This window comes from Salvelinus alpinus, chromosome 25, assembly GCF_045679555.1.
Source record: "Salvelinus alpinus chromosome 25, SLU_Salpinus.1, whole genome shotgun sequence".
Taxonomy (NCBI): domain Eukaryota; kingdom Metazoa; phylum Chordata; class Actinopteri; order Salmoniformes; family Salmonidae; genus Salvelinus; species Salvelinus alpinus.
In genome coordinates, this window is record NC_092110.1 from 43,282,944 (window position 1) to 43,301,871 (window position 18,928).

General features: G+C 44.3%; 1 protein-coding gene across 1 annotated transcript in view; it reads left to right on the top strand.

The window, feature by feature from the left end:
* The window catches only part of LOC139554009 (fibulin-5-like), a 122,194-nt gene that overhangs the window by 4,367 nt on the left and 98,899 nt on the right, over positions 1-18,928 (top strand). The window contains exon 4 of the mRNA XM_071366878.1: positions 7,262-7,561. Coding sequence (XP_071222979.1) covers positions 7,262-7,561 — 300 coding nt within the window. The remainder of the gene's footprint in view (positions 1-7,261; positions 7,562-18,928) is intronic.

The window sequence follows — 18,928 nt, forward strand, 5'->3', positions numbered from 1 at the left end:
AGGCTGTGTTTTCTACAGTATCCATTCTGTCTCTAGGCTGTGTTTTCTACAGTATCTATTCTATCTATAGGCTGTGTTTTCTACAGTATCCATTCTGTCTGTCTATAGGCTGTGTTTTCAACAGTATCTATTCTGTCTATAGGCTGTGTTTTCTACAGTATCCATTCTGTCTGTCTATAGGCTGTGTTTTCTACAGTATCCATTCTATCTATAGGCTGTGTTTTCTACAGTATCCATTCTGTCTGTCTATAGGCTGTGTTTTCTACAGTATCCATTCTATCTATAGGCTGTGTTTTCTACAGTATCCATTCTGTCTGTCTATAGGCTGTGTTTTCTACAGTATCCATTCTGTCTGTCTATAGGCTGTGTTTTCTACAGTATCCATTCTGTCTGTCTATAGGCTGTGTTTTCTACAGTATCCATTCTGTCTATAGGCTGTGTTTTCTACAGTATCCATTCTGTCTGTCTATAGACTGTGTTTTCTACAGTATCTATTCTGTCTATAGGCTGTGTTTTCTACAGTATCCATTCTGTCTGTCTATAGGCTGTGTTTTCTACAGTATCCATTCTGTCTATAGGCTGTGTTTTCTACAGTATCCATTCTGTCTATAGGCTGTGTTTTCTACAGTATCCATTCTATCTATAGGCTGTGTTTTCTACAGTATCTATTCTATCTATAGGCTGTGTTTTCTACAGTATCCATTCTGTCTGTCTATAGGCTGTGTTTTCAACAGTATCTATTCTGTCTATAGGCTGTGTTTTCTACAGTATCCATTCTGTCTATAGGCTGTGTTTTCTACAGTATCCATTCTGTCTGTCTATAGGCTGTGTTTTCTACAGTATCCATTCTGTCTATAGACTGTGTTTTCTACAGTATCCATTCTGTCTATAGGCTGTGTTTTCTACAGTATCCATTCTGTCTATAGGCTGTGTTTTCTACAGTATCTATTCTGTCTCTAGGCTGTGTTTTCTACAGTATCTATTCTGTCTATAGGCTGTGTTTTCTACAGTATCTATTCTGTCTGTCTATAGGCTGTGTTTTCTACAGTATCCATTCTGTCTATAGGCTGTGTTTTCTACAGTATTCATTCTGTCTGTCTATAGGCTGTGTTTTCTACAGTATCCATTCTATCTATAGGCTGTGTTTTCTACAGTATCCATTCTGTCTGTCTATAGGCTGTGTTTTCTACAGTATCCATTATGTCTATAGGCTGTGTTTTCTACAGTATCCATTCTGTCTGTCTATAGGCTGTGTTTTCTACAGTATCCATTCTGTCTATAGGCTGTGTTTTCTACAGTATCCATTCTGTCTGTCTATAGACTGTGTTTTCTACAGTATCCATTCTGTCTATAGGCTGTGTATTCTACAGTATCTATTCTGTCTATAGGCTGTGTTTTCTACAGTATCATTCTGTCTGTTTATAGGGTGTGTTTTCTACAGTATCCATTCTGTATATAGACTGTGTTTTCTACAGTATCTATTCTGTCTATAGGCTGTGTTTTCTACAGTATCCATTCTGTCTGTCTATAGGCTGTGTTTTCTACAGTATCCATTCTGTCTATAGACTGTGTTTTCTAAAGTATCTATTCTGTCTATAGGCTGTGTTTTCTACAGTATCCATTCTGTCTATAGACTGTGTTTTCTACAGTATCTATTCTGTCTATAGGCTGTGTTTTCTACAGTATCCATTCTGTCTCTAGGCTGTGTTTTCTACAGTATCTATTCTATCTATAGGCTGTGTTTTCTACAGTATCCATTCTGTCTGTCTATAGGCTGTGTTTTCAACAGTATCTATTCTGTCTATAGGCTGTGTTTTCTACAGTATCCATTCTGTCTGTCTATAGGCTGTGTTTTCTACAGTATCCATTCTATCTATAGGCTGTGTTTTCTACAGTATCCATTCTGTCTGTCTATAGGCTGTGTTTTCTACAGTATCCATTCTATCTATAGGCTGTGTTTTCTACAGTATCCATTCTGTCTGTCTATAGGCTGTGTTTTCTACAGTATCCATTCTGTCTGTCTATAGGCTGTGTTTTCTACAGTATCCATTCTGTCTGTCTATAGGCTGTGTTTTCTACAGTATCCATTCTGTCTATAGGCTGTGTTTTCTACAGTATCCATTCTGTCTGTCTATAGACTGTGTTTTCTACAGTATCTATTCTGTCTATAGGCTGTGTTTTCTACAGTATCCATTCTGTCTGTCTATAGGCTGTGTTTTCTACAGTATCCATTCTGTCTATAGGCTGTGTTTTCTACAGTATCCATTCTGTCTATAGGCTGTGTTTTCTACAGTATCCATTCTATCTATAGGCTGTGTTTTCTACAGTATCCATTCTGTCTATAGGCTGTGTTTTCTACAGTATCCATTCTGTCTACAGGCTGTGTTTTCAACAGTATCCATTCTGTCTATAGGCTGTGTTTTCTACAGTATCTATTCTGTCTATAGGCTGTGTTTTCTACAGTATCTGTTCTGTCTATAGACTGTGTTTTCTACAGTATCCATTCTGTCTGTCTATAGGCTGTGTTTTCTACAGTATCCATTCTGTCTATAGGCTGTGTTTTCAACAGTATCCATTCTGTCTATAGGCTGTGTTTTCTACAGTATCTATTCTGTCTATAGGCTGTGTTTTCTACAGTATCTATTCTGTCTATAGACTGTGTTTTCTACAGTATCCATTCTGTCTGTCTATAGGCTGTGTTTTCTACAGTATCCATTCTGTCTATAGGCTGTGTTTTCTACAGTATCTATTCTGTCTATAGGCTGTGTTTTCTACAGTATCCATTCTATCTATAGGCTGTGTTTTCTACAGTATCCATTCTGTCTGTCTATAGGCTGTGTTTTCTACAGTATCCATTCTGTCTATAGGCTGTGTTTTCTACAGTATCCATTCTATCTATAGGCTGTGTTTTCAACAGTATCCATTCTGTCTGTCTACAGGCTGTGTTTTCTACAGTATCCATTCTGTCTGTCTATAGACTGTGTTTTCTACAGTATCCATTCTGTCTATAGGCTGTGTTTTCTACAGTATCCATTCTGTCTATAGGCTGTGTTTTCTACAGTATCCATTCTGTCTATAGGCTGTGTTTTCTACAGTATCTATTCTGTCTATAGGCTGTGTTTTCTACAGTATCTATTCTGTCTATAGGCTGTGTTTTCTACAGTATCCATTCTGTCTATAGGCTGTGTTTTCTACAGTATCCATTCTGTCTATAGGCTGTGTTTTCTACAGTATCTATTCTGTCTATAGGCTGTGTCTTCTACAGTATCCATTCTGTCTGTCTATAGGCTGTGTTTTCTACAGTATCCATTATGTCTGTCTATAGGCTGTGTTTTCTACAGTATCCATTCTGTCTATAGGCTGTGTTTTCTACAGTATCCATTCTGTCTATAGGCTGTGTTTTCTACAGTATCCATTCTGTCTACAGGCTGTGTTTTCAACAGTATCCATTCTGTCTATAGGCTGTGTTTTCTACAGTATCTATTCTGTCTATAGGCTGTGTTTTCTACAGTATCTGTTCTGTCTATAGACTGTGTTTTCTACAGTATCCATTCTGTCTGTCTATAGGCTGTGTTTTCTACAGTATCCATTCTGTCTATAGGCTGTGTTTTCAACAGTATCCATTCTGTCTATAGGCTGTGTTTTCTACAGTATCTATTCTGTCTATAGGCTGTGTTTTCTACAGTATCTATTCTGTCTATAGACTGTGTTTTCTACAGTATCCATTCTGTCTGTCTATAGGCTGTGTTTTCTACAGTATCCATTCTGTCTATAGGCTGTGTTTTCTACAGTATCTATTCTGTCTATAGGCTGTGTTTTCTACAGTATCCATTCTATCTATAGGCTGTGTTTTCTACAGTATCCATTCTGTCTGTCTATAGGCTGTGTTTTCTACAGTATCCATTCTGTCTATAGGCTGTGTTTTCTACAGTATCCATTCTATCTATAGGCTGTGTTTTCAACAGTATCCATTCTGTCTGTCTACAGGCTGTGTTTTCTACAGTATCCATTCTGTCTGTCTATAGACTGTGTTTTCTACAGTATCCATTCTGTCTATAGGCTGTGTTTTCTACAGTATCTATTCTGTCTATAGGCTGTGTTTTCTACAGTATCCATTCTGTCTATAGGCTGTGTTTTCTACAGTATCTATTCTGTCTATAGGCTGTGTTTTCTACAGTATCTATTCTGTCTATAGGCTGTGTTTTCTACAGTATCCATTCTGTCTATAGGCTGTGTTTTCTACAGTATCCATTCTGTCTATAGGCTGTGTTTTCTACAGTATCTATTCTGTCTATAGGCTGTGTCTTCTACAGTATCCATTCTGTCTGTCTATAGGCTGTGTTTTCTACAGTATCCATTATGTCTGTCTATAGGCTGTGTTTTCTACAGTATCCATTCTGTCTATAGGCTGTGTTTTCTACAGTATCCATTCTGTCTATAGACTGTGTTTTCTACAGTATCCATTCTGTCTATAGGCTGTGTTTTCTACAGTATCCATTCTGTCTATAGGCTGTGTTTTCTACAGTATCCATTCTGTCTATAGGCTGTGTTTTCTACAGTATCCATTCTGTCTATAGGCTGTGTTTTCTACAGTATCCATTCTGTCTATAGGCTGTGTTTTCTACAGTATCCATTCTGTCTGTCTATAGGCTGTGTTTTCTACAGTATCCTATCTGTCTATAGGCTGTGTTTTCTACAGTATCCATTCTGTCTATAGGCTGTGTTTTCTACAGTATCCATTCTGTCTATAGACTGTGTTTTCTACAGTATCTATTCTGTCTATAGACTGTGTTTTCTACAGTATCTATTATGTCTGTCTATAGGCTGTGTTTTCTACAGTATCCATTCTGTCTATAGGCTGTGTTTTCTACAGTATCTATTCTGTCTATAGACTGTGTTTTCTACAGTATCTATTCTGTCTGTCTATAGGCTGTGTTTTCTACAGTATCCTTTCTGTCTGTCTATAGGCTGTGTTTTCTACAGTATCCATTCTGTCTATAGGCTGTGTTTTCTACAGTATCCATTCTGTCTCTAGGCTGTGTTTTCTACAGTATCCATTCTGTCTATAGGCTGTGTTTTCTACAGTATCCATTCCGTCTATTGGCTGTGTTTTCTACAGTATCCATTCCGTCTATTGGCTGTGTTTTCTACAGTATCCATTCTGTCTATTGGCTGTGTTTTCTACAGTATCCATTCTGTCTATAGACTGTGTTTTCTACAGTATCCATTCTGTCTATTGGCTGTGTTTTCTACAGTATCCATTCCGTCTATTGGCTGTGTTTTCTACAGTATCCATTCCGTCTATTGGCTGTGTTTTCTACAGTATCCATTCTGTATATTGGCTGTGTTTTCTACAGTATCCATTCTGTCTATTGGCTGTGTTTTCTACAGTATCCATTCTGTCTATTGGCTGTGTTTTCTACAGTATCCATTCTGTCTATTGGCTGTGTTTTCTACAGTATCCATTCTGTCTATAGGCTGTGTTTTCTACAGTATCCATTCTGTCTATAGGCTGTGTTTTCTACAGTATCCATTCTGTCTATAGGCTGTGTTTTCTACAGTATCCATTCTGTCTATAGGCTGTGTTTTCTACAGTATCCATTCTGTCTGTCTATAGACTGTGTTTTCTACAGTATCCATTCTGTCTATTGGCTGTGTTTTCTACAGTATCCATTCTGTCTATTGGCTGTGTTTTCTACAGTATCCATTCTGTCTATTGGCTGTGTTTTCTACAGTATCCATTCTGTCTATTGGCTGTGTTTTCTACAGTATCCATTCTGTCTATTGGCTGTGTTTTCTACAGTATCCATTCTGCCTATTGGCTGTGTTTTCTACAGTATCCATTCTGTCTATAGGCTGTGTTTTCTACAGTATCCATTCTGTCTATAGGCTGTGTTTTCTACAGTATCCATTCCGTCTATTGGCTGTGTTTTCTACAGTATCCATTCTGTCTATAGGCTGTGTTTTCTACAGTATCCATTCTGTCTATTGGCTGTGTTTTCTACAGTATCCATTCTGTCTATTGGCTGTGTTTTCTACAGTATCCATTCTGTCTATAGGCTGTGTTTTCTACAGTATCCATTCTGTCTATAGGCTGTGTTTTCAACAGTATCCATTCTGTCTATAGGCTGTGTTTTCTACAGTATCCATTCTGTCTATAGGCTGTGTTTTCTACAGTATCCATTCTATCTATTGGCTGTGTTTTCTACAGTATCCATTCTGTCTATAGGCTGTGTTTTCTACAGTATCCATTCTGTCTGTCTATAGGCTGTGTTTTCTACAGTATCCATTCTGTCTATAGACTGTGTTTTCTACAGTATCCATTCTGTCTGTCTATAGGCTGTGTTTTCTACAGTATCCATTCTGTCTATAGACTGTGTTTTCTACAGTATCCATTCTGTCTGTCTATAGACTGTGTTTTCTACAGTATCCATTCTGTCTGTCTATAGGCTGTGTTTTCTACAGTATCCATTCTGTCTATAGACTGTGTTTTCTACAGTATCCATTCTGTCTGTCTATAGGCTGTGTTTTCTACAGTATCCATTCTGTCTATAGACTGTGTTTTCTACAGTATCCATTCTGTCTGTCTATAGACTGTGTTTTCTACAGTATCCATTCTGTCTATAGACTGTGTTTTCTACAGTATCCATTCTGTCTGTCTATAGACTGTGTTTTCTACAGTATCCATTCTGTCTATAGGCTGTGTTTTCTACAGTATCCATTCTGTCTATAGGCTGTGTTTTCTACAGTATCCATTCTGTCTGTCTATAGACTGTGTTTTCTACAGTATCCATTCTGTCTATAGACTGTGTTTTCTACAGTATCCATTCTGTCTGTCTATAGACTGTGTTTTCTACAGTATCCATTCTGTCTATAGGCTGTGTTTTCTACAGTATCCATTCTGTCTATTGGCTGTGTTTTCTACAGTATCCATTCTGTCTATAGGCTGTGTTTTCTACAGTATCCATTCTGTCTATAGGCTGTGTTTTCTACAGTATCCATTCTGTCTATAGGCTGTGTTTTCTACAGTATCCATTCTGTCTATAGGCTGTGTTTTCTACAGTATCCATTCTGTCTATAGGCTGTGTTTTCTACAGTATCCATTCTATCTATAGGCTGTGTTTTCTACAGTATCCATCTTGCATCTTTATACATTGTGTTTTGGTGGCAGATTGTTTACAAGGTGTCCAAGATAATTTCCCACTCTGGAACAATCAAGTACCCCTATTCTTATCCTTAACTGCTATCCCTTCCTCTCTAGACATTGATGAGTGTCGTACGGTACCAGACGCCTGCAGAGGGGACATGCAGTGTGTGAACCAGAACGGAGGCTATCTCTGCATCCCCCGAGGGCTGTACAGCCAGCCTACCTACCCCCGGGGTGGTGGAGGAGGAGGAGGAGGAGGAGGAGGGGCAGGCAGGTCCCAAGCCACCTACCCAGAACCAGACCCCTACCCTCTACAACCCCCTCCGGGTCCCGTGGCACCCAGCTACCCCGTCGTAAGCCGCTCCGCTCCCTGCCTTCTGGGATACACCGTGGCAGAAGATGGGACTTGTCTTGGTGATTATGTCCAATTACTATTTCATGAAAAGGCCTAATGGATTTGTCCCATGTCCCTCGTTGTTTTAAAGTTAGATAATGAAAGTTAGATACCTGTAATGGTGAGCACTTCTTTGTCACAAATGTCATAACATATTATACTTATTTAAAATGGCTTTATCATAAATAGGCGCAGGTGGATTTAGTGGGCTGTATATCTGGTGGTCTTGGTGGGATAGTGGGCTGTATATCTGGTGGGATAGTGGGCTGTATATCTGGTGGGATAGTGGGCTGTATATCTGGTGGGATAGTGGGCTGTATATCTGGTGGGATAGTGGGCTGTATATCTGGTGCGATAGTGGGCTGTATATCTGGTGGGATAGTGGGCTGTATATCTGGTGGGATAGTGGGTTGTATATCTGGTGGGATAGTGGGCTGTATATCTGGTAGGATAGTGGGCTGTATATCTGGTGGGATAGTGGGCTGTATATCTGGTGGGATAGTGGGCTGTATATCTGGTAGTCTTGGTGGGATAGTGGGCTGTATATCTGGTGGGATAGTGGGCTGTATATCTGGTGGGATAGTGGGCTGTATATCTGGTGGGATAGTGGGCTGTATATCTGGTGGGATAGTGGGCTGTATATCTGGTGGGATAGTGGGCTGTATATCTGGTGGGATAGTGGGCTGTATATCTGGTGGGATAGTGGGCTGTATATCTGGTGGGATAGTGGGCTGTATATCTGGTAGGATAGTGGGCTGTATATCTGGTGGGATAGTGGGCTGTATATCTGGTAGTCTTGGTGGGATAGTGGGCTGTATATCTGGTGGGATAGTGGGCTGTATATCTGGTGGGATAGTGGGCTGTATATCTGGTAGTCTTGGTGGGATAGTGGGCTGTATATCTGGTAGTCTTGGTGGGATAGTGGGCTGTATATCTGGTAGTCTTGGTGGGATAGTGGGCTGTATATCTGGTGGGATAGTGGGCTGTATATCTGGTGAGATAGTGGGCTGTATATCTGGTGGGATAGTGGGCTGTATATCTGGTGGGATAGTGGGCTGTATATCTGGTGGGATAGTGGGCTGTATATCTGGTGAGATAGTGGGCTGTATATCTGGTGGGATAGTGGGCTGTATATCTGGTGGGATAGTGGGCTGTATATCTGGTGAGATAGTGGGCTGTATTTCTGGTGAGATAGTGGGCTGTATATCTGGTGGGATAGTGGGCTGTATATCTGGTGGGATAGTGGGCTGTATATCTGGTGGGATAGTGGGCTGTATATCTGGTGAGATAGTGGGCTGTATATCTGGTGGGATAGTGGGCTGTATATCTGGTGGGATAGTGGGCTGTATATCTGGTAGGATAGTGGGCTGTATATCTGGTGGGATAGTGGGCTGTATATCTGGTGGGATAGTGGGCTGTATATCTGGTGGGATAGTGGGCTGTATTTCTGGTGAGATAGTGGGCTGTATATCTGGTGGGATAGTGGGCTGTATATCTGGTGGGATAGTGGGCTGTATATCTGGTGGGATAGTGGGCTGTATGTCTGGTGAGATAGTGGGCTGTATTTCTGGTGAGATAGTGGGCTGTATATCTGGTAGGATAGTGGGCTGTATATCTGGTGGGATAGTGGGCTGTATATCTGGTGGGATAGTGGGCTGTATATCTGGTGGGATAGTGGGCTGTATATCTGGTGGGATAGTGGGCTGTATATCTGGTGAGATAGTGGGCTGTATTTCTGGTGAGATAGTGGGCTGTATATCTGGTAGGATAGTGGGCTGTATATCTGGTGGGATAGTGGGCTGTATATCTGGTGGGATAGTGGGCTGTATATCTGGTGGGATAGTGGGCTGTATATCTGGTGAGATAGTGGGCTGTATATCTGGTGGGATAGTGGGCTGTATATCTGGTGGGATAGTGGGCTGTATATCTGGTGAGATAGTGGGCTGTATATCTGGTAGTCTTGGTGAGATAGTGGGCTGTATATCTGGTGGGATAGTGGGCTGTATATCTGGTGGGATAGTGGGCTGTATATCTGGTGGGATAGTGGGCTGTATATCTGGTGAGATAGTGGGCTGTATATCTGGTGGTCTTGGTGGGATAGTGGGCTGTATATCTGGTAGGATAGTGGGCTGTATATCTGGTGAGATAGTGGGCTGTATATCTGGTAGTCTTGGTGGGATAGTGGGCTGTATATCTGGTGAGATAGTGGGCTGTATATCTGGTGGGATAGTGGGCTGTATATCTGGTGGGATAGTGGGCTGTATATCTGGTGGGATAGTGGGCTGTATATCTGGTGAGATAGTGGGCTGTATTTCTGGTGAGATAGTGGGCTGTATATCTGGTGGGATAGTGGGCTGTATATCTGGTGGGATAGTGGGCTGTATATCTGGTGGGATAGTGGGCTGTATATCTGGTGAGATAGTGGGCTGTATATCTGGTGGGATAGTGGGCTGTATATCTGGTGGGATAGTGGGCTGTATATCTGGTAGGATAGTGGGCTGTATATCTGGTGGGATAGTGGGCTGTATATCTGGTGGGATAGTGGGCTGTATATCTGGTGGGATAGTGGGCTGTATTTCTGGTGAGATAGTGGGCTGTATATCTGGTGGGATAGTGGGCTGTATATCTGGTGGGATAGTGGGCTGTATATCTGGTGGGATAGTGGGCTGTATATCTGGTGAGATAGTGGGCTGTATTTCTGGTGAGATAGTGGGCTGTATATCTGGTAGGATAGTGGGCTGTATATCTGGTGGGATAGTGGGCTGTATATCTGGTGGGATAGTGGGCTGTATATCTGGTGGGATAGTGGGCTGTATATCTGGTGAGATAGTGGGCTGTATATCTGGTGGGATAGTGGGCTGTATATCTGGTGGGATAGTGGGCTGTATATCTGGTGGGATAGTGGGCTGTATATCTGGTGGGATAGTGGGCTGTATATCTGGTGAGATAGTGGGCTGTATATCTGGTGGGATAGTGGGCTGTATATCTGGTGAGATAGTGGGCTGTATATCTGGTGGGATAGTGGGCTGTATATCTGGTGGGATAGTGGGCTGTATATCTGGTGGGATAGTGGGCTGTATATCTGGTGAGATAGTGGGCTGTATATCTGGTGGGATAGTGGGCTGTATATCTGGTGGGATAGTGGGCTGTATATCTGGTGAGATAGTGGGCTGTATATCTGGTAGTCTTGGTGAGATAGTGGGCTGTATATCTGGTGGGATAGTGGGCTGTATATCTGGTGGGATAGTGGGCTGTATATCTGGTGGGATAGTGGGCTGTATATCTGGTGAGATAGTGGGCTGTATATCTGGTGGTCTTGGTGGGATAGTGGGCTGTATATCTGGTAGGATAGTGGGCTGTATATCTGGTGAGATAGTGGGCTGTATATCTGGTAGTCTTGGTGGGATAGTGGGCTGTATATCTGGTGAGATAGTGGGCTGTATATCTGGTGGGATAGTGGGCTGTATATCTGGTGGGATAGTGGGCTGTATATCTGGTGGGATATTGGGCTGTATATCTGGTGGTCTTGGTGAGATAGTGGGCTGTATATCTGGTGGTCTTGGTGAGATAGTGGGCTGTATATCTGGTGAGATAGTGGGCTGTATATCTGGTGGGATAGTGGGCTGTATATCTGGTGGGATAGTGGGCTGTATATCTGGTAGGATAGTGGGCTGTATATCTGGTGGGATAGTGGGCTGTATATCTGGTGGGATAGTGGGCTGTATATCTGGTGGGATAGTGGGTTGTATATCTGGTGGGATAGTGGGCTGTATATCTGGTGAGATAGTGGGCTGTATATCTGGTGGGATAGTGGGCTGTATATCTGGTGGGATAGTGGGCTGTATATCTGGTGAGATAGTGGGCTGTATATCTGGTAGGATAGTGGGCTGTATATCTGGTGGGATAGTGGGCTGTATATCTGGTGGGATAGTGGGTTGTATATCTGGTGAGATAGTGGGCTGTATATCTGGTGGGATAGTGGGCTGTATATCTGGTGGGATAGTGGGCTGTATATCTGGTGAGATAGTGGGCTGTATATCTGGTGGGACAGTGGGCTGTATATCTGGTGGGATAGTGGGCTGTATATCTGGTGAGATAGTGGGCTGTATGTCTGGTGGGATAGTGGGCTGTATATCTGGTGGGACAGTGGGCTGTATATCTGGTGGGATAGTGGGCTGTATATCTGGTGGGACAGTGGGCTGTATATCTGGTGGGACAGTGGGCTGTATATCTGGTGGGATAGTGGGTTGTATATCTGGTGAGATAGTGGGCTGTATATCTGGTGGGATAGTGGGCTGTATATCTGGTGGGATAGTGGGCTGTATATCTGGTGAGATAGTGGGCTGTATATCTGGTGGGACAGTGGGCTGTATATCTGGTGGGATAGTGGGCTGTATATCTGGTGAGATAGTGGGCTGTATATCTGGTGAGATAGTGGGCTGTATATCTGGTGAGATAGTGGGCTGTATATCTGGTGGGATAGTGGGCTGTATATCTGGTTGGATAGTGGGCTGTATATCTGGTGAGATAGTGGGCTGTATATCTGGTGGGACAGTGGGCTGTATATCTGGTGGGATAGTGGGCTGTATATATGGTGAGATAGTGGGCTGTATGTCTGGTGGGATAGTGGGCTGTATATCTGGTAAGATAGTGGGTTGTATATCTGGTGGGATAGTGGGCTGTATATCTGGTAGTCTTGGTGGGATAGTGGGCTGTATATCTGGTGGGATAGTGGGTTGTATATCTGGTGAGATAGTGGGCTGTATATCTGGTGGGACAGTGGGCTGTATATCTGGTGGGATAGTGGGCTGTATATATGGTGAGATAGTGGGCTGTATATCTGGTGGGATAGTGGGCTGTATATCTGGTAAGATAGTGGGTTGTATATCTGGTGAGATAGTGGGCTGTATATCTGGTGGGATAGTGGGCTGTATATCTGGTGGGATAGTGGGCTGTATATATGGTGAGATAGTGGGCTGTATATCTGGTGGGATAGTGGGCTGTATATCTGGTAAGATAGTGGGTTGTATATCTGGTGAGATAGTGGGCTGTATATCTGGTGGGATAGTGGGCTGTATATCTGGTGGGATAGTGGGTTGTATATCTGGTGAGATAGTGGGCTGTATATCTGGTGGGATAGTGGGCTGTATATCTGGTGGGATAGTGGGTTGTATATCTGGTGAGATAGTGGGCTGTATATCTGGTGGGACAGTGGGCTGTATATCTGGTGGGATAGTGGGCTGTATATCTGGTGGGACAGTGGGCTGTATATCTGGTGGGATAGTGGGCTGTATATCTGGTGGGATAGTGGGTTGTATATCTGGTGAGATAGTGGGCTGTATATCTGGTGGGATGGTGGGCTGTATATCTGGTGGGATAGTGGGCTGTATATCTGGTGAGATAGTGGGCTGTATATCTGGTGGGACAGTGGGCTGTATATCTGGTGGGATAGTGGGCTGTATATCTGGTGAGATAGTGGGCTGTATATCTGGTGAGATAGTGGGCTGTATATCTGGTGAGATAGTGGGCTGTATATCTGGTGGGATAGTGGGCTGTATATCTGGTGGGATAGTGGGCTGTATATCTGGTGAGATAGTGGGCTGTATATCTGGTGGGACAGTGGGCTGTATATCTGGTGGGATAGTGGGCTGTATATATGGTGAGATAGTGGGCTGTATGTCTGGTGGGATAGTGGGCTGTATATCTGGTAAGATAGTGGGTTGTATATCTGGTGGGATAGTGGGCTGTATATCTGGTAGTCTTGGTGGGATAGTGGGCTGTATATCTGGTGGGATAGTGGGTTGTATATCTGGTGAGATAGTGGGCTGTATATCTGGTGGGACAGTGGGCTGTATATCTGGTGGGATAGTGGGCTGTATATATGGTGAGATAGTGGGCTGTATATCTGGTGGGATAGTGGGCTGTATATCTGGTAAGATAGTGGGTTGTATATCTGGTGAGATAGTGGGCTGTATATCTGGTGGGATAGTGGGCTGTATATCTGGTGGGATAGTGGGTTGTATATCTGGTGAGATAGTGGGCTGTATATCTGGTGGGATAGTGGGCTGTATATCTGGTGGGATAGTGGGCTGTATATCTGGTGGGATAGTGGGCTGTATATCTGGTAAGATAGTGGGCTGTATACCTGTTGGGATAGTGGGCTGTATATCTGGTAGTCTTGGTGGGATAGTGGGCTGTATATCTGGTGGGATAGTGGGCTGTATATCTGGTGAGATAGTGGGCTGTATATCTGGTGGGATAGTGGGCTGTATATCTGGTGAGATAGTGGGCTGTATATCTGGTAGTCTTGGTGGGATAGTGGGCTGTATATCTGGTGGGATAGTGGGCTGTATATCTGGTGGGATAGTGGGCTGTATATCTGGTGGTCTTGGTGGGATAGTGGGCTGTGTATCTGGTGAGATAGTGGGCTGTATATCTGGTGAGATAGTGGGCTGTATATCTGGTGGGATAGTGGGCTGTATATCAAGGTGGATAGTGGGCTGTATATCTGGTGGTCTTGGTGGGATAGTGGGCTGTATATCTGGTGGGATAGTGGGCTGTATATCTGGTGGGATAGTGGGCTGTATATCTGGTGGGATAGTGGGCTGTATATCTGGTGGGATAGTGGGCTGTATATCTGGTGGGATAGTGGGCTGTATATCTGGTAAGATAGTGGGCTGTATATCTGGTGGGATAGTGGGCTGTATATCTGGTGGGATAGTGGGCTGTATATCTGGTGGGATAGTGGGCTGTATATCTGGTGAGATAGTGGGCTGTATATCTGGTGGGATAGTGGGCTGTATATCTGGTAGTCTTGGTGGGATAGTGGGCTGTATATCTGGTGGGATAGTGGGCTGTATATCTGGTGGGATAGTGGGCTGTATATCTGGTGAGATAGTGGGCTGTATATCTGGTGGGATAGTGGGCTGTATATCTGGTAGTCTTGGTGGGATAGTGGGCTGTATATCTGGTGGGATAGTGGGCTGTATATCTGGTGGGATAGTGGGCTGTATATCTGGTGAGATAGTGGGCTGTATATCTGGTGGGATAGTGGGCTGTATATCTGGTAGTCTTGGTGGGATAGTGGGCTGTATATCTGGTGGGATAGTGAGCTGTATATCTGGTGGGATAGTGGGCTGTATATCTGGTGGGATAGTGGGCTGTATATCTGGTGGGATAGTGGGCTGTATATCTGGTGGGATAGTGGGCTGTATATCTGGTAGGATAGTGGGCTGTATATCTGGTGAGATAGTGGGCTGTATTTCTGGTGAGATAGTGGGCTGTATATCTGGTAGGATAGTGGGCTGTATATCTGGTAGGATAGTGGGCTGTATATCTGGTGGGATAGTGGGCTGTATATCTGGTGGGATAGTGGGCTGTATATCTGGTGGGATAGTGGGCTGTATATCTGGTAGGATAGTGGGCTGTATATCTGGTGGGATAGTGGGCTGTATATCTGGTGGGATAGTGGGCTGTATATCTGGTGGGATAGTGGGCTGTATATCTGGTGGGATAGTGGGCTGTATATCTGGTGGGATAGTGGGCTGTATATCTGGTAGGATAGTGGGCTGTATATCTGGTGAGATAGTGGGCTGTATATCTGGTGGGATAGTGGGCTGTATATCTGGTGGGATAGTGGGCTGTATATCTGGTGGGATAGTGGGCTGTATATCTGGTAGGATAGTGGGCTGTATATCTGGTAGGATAGTGGGCTGTATATCTGGTGGGATAGTGGGCTGTATATCTGGTGAGATAGTGGGCTGTATATCTGGTGGGATAGTGGGCTGTATATCTGGTGGGATAGTGGGCTGTATATCTGGTGAGATAGTGGGCTGTATATCTGGTAGTCTTGGTGAGATAGTGGGCTGTATATCTGGTGGGATAGTGGGCTGTATATCTGGTGGGATAGTGGGCTGTATATCTGGTGGGATAGTGGGCTGTATATCTGGTGAGATAGTGGGCTGTATATCTGGTGGTCTTGGTGGGATAGTGGGCTGTATATCTGGTAGGATAGTGGGCTGTATATCTGGTGAGATAGTGGGCTGTATATCTGGTAGTCTTGGTGGGATAGTGGGCTGTATATCTGGTGAGATAGTGGGCTGTATATCTGGTGGGATAGTGGGCTGTATATCTGGTGGGATAGTGGGCTGTATATCTGGTGGGATAGTGGGCTGTATATCTGGTGGTCTTGGTGAGATAGTGGGCTGTATATCTGGTGGTCTTGGTGAGATAGTGGGCTGTATATCTGGTAGGATAGTGGGCTGTATATCTGGTGGGATAGTGGGCTGTATATCTGGTGAGATAGTGGGCTGTATATCTGGTGAGATAGTGGGCTGTATATCTGGTGAGATAGTGGGCTGTATATCTGGTGGGATAGTGGGCTGTATATCTGGTGGGATAGTGGGCTGTATATCTGGTGAGATAGTGGGCTGTATATCTGGTGGGACAGTGGGCTGTATATCTGGTGGGATAGTGGGCTGTATATATGGTGAGATAGTGGGCTGTATATCTGGTGGGATAGTGGGCTGTATATCTGGTAAGATAGTGGGTTGTATATCTGGTAGTCTTGGTGGGATAGTGGGCTGTATATCTGGTGGGATAGTGGGTTGTATATCTGGTGAGATAGTGGGCTGTATATCTGGTGGGATAGTGGGCTGTATATCTGGTGGGATAGTGGGTTGTATATCTGGTGAGATAGTGGGCTGTATATCTGGTGGGATAGTGGGCTGTATATCTGGTGGGATAGTGGGCTGTATATCTGGTGAGATAGTGGGCTGTATATCTGGTAGTCTTGGTGGGATAGTGGGCTGTATATCTGGTGGGATAGTGGGCTGTATATCTGGTGGGATAGTGGGCTGTATATCTGGTAGTCTTGGTGGGATAGTGGGCTGTATATCTGGTAGTCTTGGTGGGATAGTGGGCTGTATATCTGGTAGTCTTGGTGGGATAGTGGGCTGTATATCTGGTGGGATAGTGGGCTGTATATCTGGTGAGATAGTGGGCTGTATATCTGGTGAGATAGTGGGCTGTATATCTGGTGGGATAGTGGGCTGTATATCTGGTGGGATAGTGGGTTGTATATCTGGTGAGATAGTGGGCTGTATATCTGGTGGGATAGTGGGCTGTATATCTGGTGGGATAGTGGGCTGTATATCTGGTGGGATAGTGGGTTGTATATCTGGTGGGATAGTGGGCTGTATATCTGGTGGGATAGTGGGCTGTATATCTGGTGGGATAGTGGGTTGTATATCTGGTGAGATAGTGGGCTGTATATCTGGTGGGATAGTGGGTTGTATATCTGGTGAGATAGTGGGTTGTATATCTGGTGGGATAGTGGGCTGTATATCTGGTGAGATAGTGGGCTGTATATCTGGTGAGATAGTGGGCTGTATATCTGGTGGGATAGTGGGCTGTATATCTGGTGGGATAGTGGGCTGTATATCTGGTGGGATAGTGGGCTGTATATCTGGTAGGATAGGGGGCTGTATATCTGGTGAGATAGTGGGCTGTATATCTGGTGGGATAGTGGGCTGTATATCTGGTGGGATAGTGGGCTGTATATCTGGTGGGATAGTGGGCTGTATATCTGGTAGGATAGTGGGCTGTATATCTGGTGGGATAGTGGGCTGTATATCTGGTGGGATAGTGGGCTGTATATCTGGTGAGATAGTGGGCTGTATATCTGGTGGGATAGTGGGCTGTATATCTGGTGGGATAGTGGGCTGTATATCTGGTGAGATAGTGGGCTGTATATCTGGTAGTCTTGGTGAGATAGTGGGCTGTATATCTGGTGGGATAGTGGGCTGTATATCTGGTGGGATAGTGGGCTGTATATCTGGTGGGATAGTGGGCTGTATATCTGGTGAGATAGTGGGCTGTATATCTGGTGGTCTTGGTGGGATAGTGGGCTGTATATCTGGTAGGATAGTGGGCTGTATATCTGGTGAGATAGTGGGCTGTATATCTGGTAGTCTTGGTGGGATAGTGGGCTGTATATCTGGTGAGATAGTGGGCTGTATATCTGGTGGGATAGTGGGCTGTATATCTGGTGGGATAGTGGGCTGTATATCTGGTGGGATAGTGGGCTGTATATCTGGTGGTCTTGGTGAGATAGTGGGCTGTATATCTGGTGGTCTTGGTGAGATAGTGGGCTGTATATCTGGTAGGATAGTGGGCTGTATATCTGGTGGGATAGTGGGCTGTATATCTGGTGAGATAGTGGGCTGTATATCTGGTGAGATAGTGGGCTGTATATCTGGTGAGATAGTGGGCTGTATATCTGGTGGGATAGTGGGCTGTATATCTGGTGGGATAGTGGGCTGTATATCTGGTGAGATAGTGGGCTGTATATCTGGTGGGACAGTGGGCTGTATATCTGGTGGGATAGTGGGCTGTATATATGGTGAGATAGTGGGCTGTATATCTGGTGGGATAGTGGGCTGTATATCTGGTAAGATAGTGGGCTGTATATCTGGTGGGATAGTGGGCTGTATATCTGGTGGGATAGTGGGTTGTATATCTGGTGAGATAGTGGGCTGTATATCTGGTGGGATAGTGGGCTGTATATCTGGTGGGATAGTGGGTTGTATATCTGGTGAGATAGTGGGCTGTATATCTGGTGGGATAGTGGGCTGTATATCTGGTGGGATAGTGGGCTGTATATCTGGTGAGATAGTGGGCTGTATATCTGGTAGTCTTGGTGGGATAGTGGGCTGTATATCTGGTGGGATAGTGGGCTGTATATCTGGTGGGATAGTGGGCTGTATATCTGGTAGTCTTGGTGGGATAGTGGGCTGTATATCTGGTAGTCTTGGTGGGATAGTGGGCTGTATATCTGGTAGTCTTGGTGGGATAGTGGGCTGTATATCTGGTGGGATAGTGGGCTGTATATCTGGTGGGATAGTGGGCTGTATATCTGGTGAGATAGTGGGCTGTATATCTGGTGGGATAGTGGGCTGTATATCTGGTGGGATAGTGGGCTGTATATCTGGTAGTCTTGGTGGGATAGTGGGCTGTATATCTGGTGGGATAGTGGGCTGTATATCTGGTAGGATAGTGGGCTGTATATCTGGTGGGATAGTGGGCTGTATATCTGGTGGGATAGTGGGCTGTATATCTGGTGGGATAGTGGGCTGTATATCTGGTAGTCTTGGTGGGATAGTGGGCTGTATATCTGGTGGGATAGTGGGCTGTATATCTGGTGGGATAGTGGGCTGTATATCTGGTGGGATAGTGGGCTGTATATCTGGTGGGATAGTGGGCTGTATATCTGGTAGTCTTGGTGGGATAGTGGGCTGTATATCTGGTGGGATAGTGGGCTGTATATCTGGTGGGATAGTGGGCTGTATATCTGGTGGGATAGTGGGCTGTATATCTGGTAGGATAGT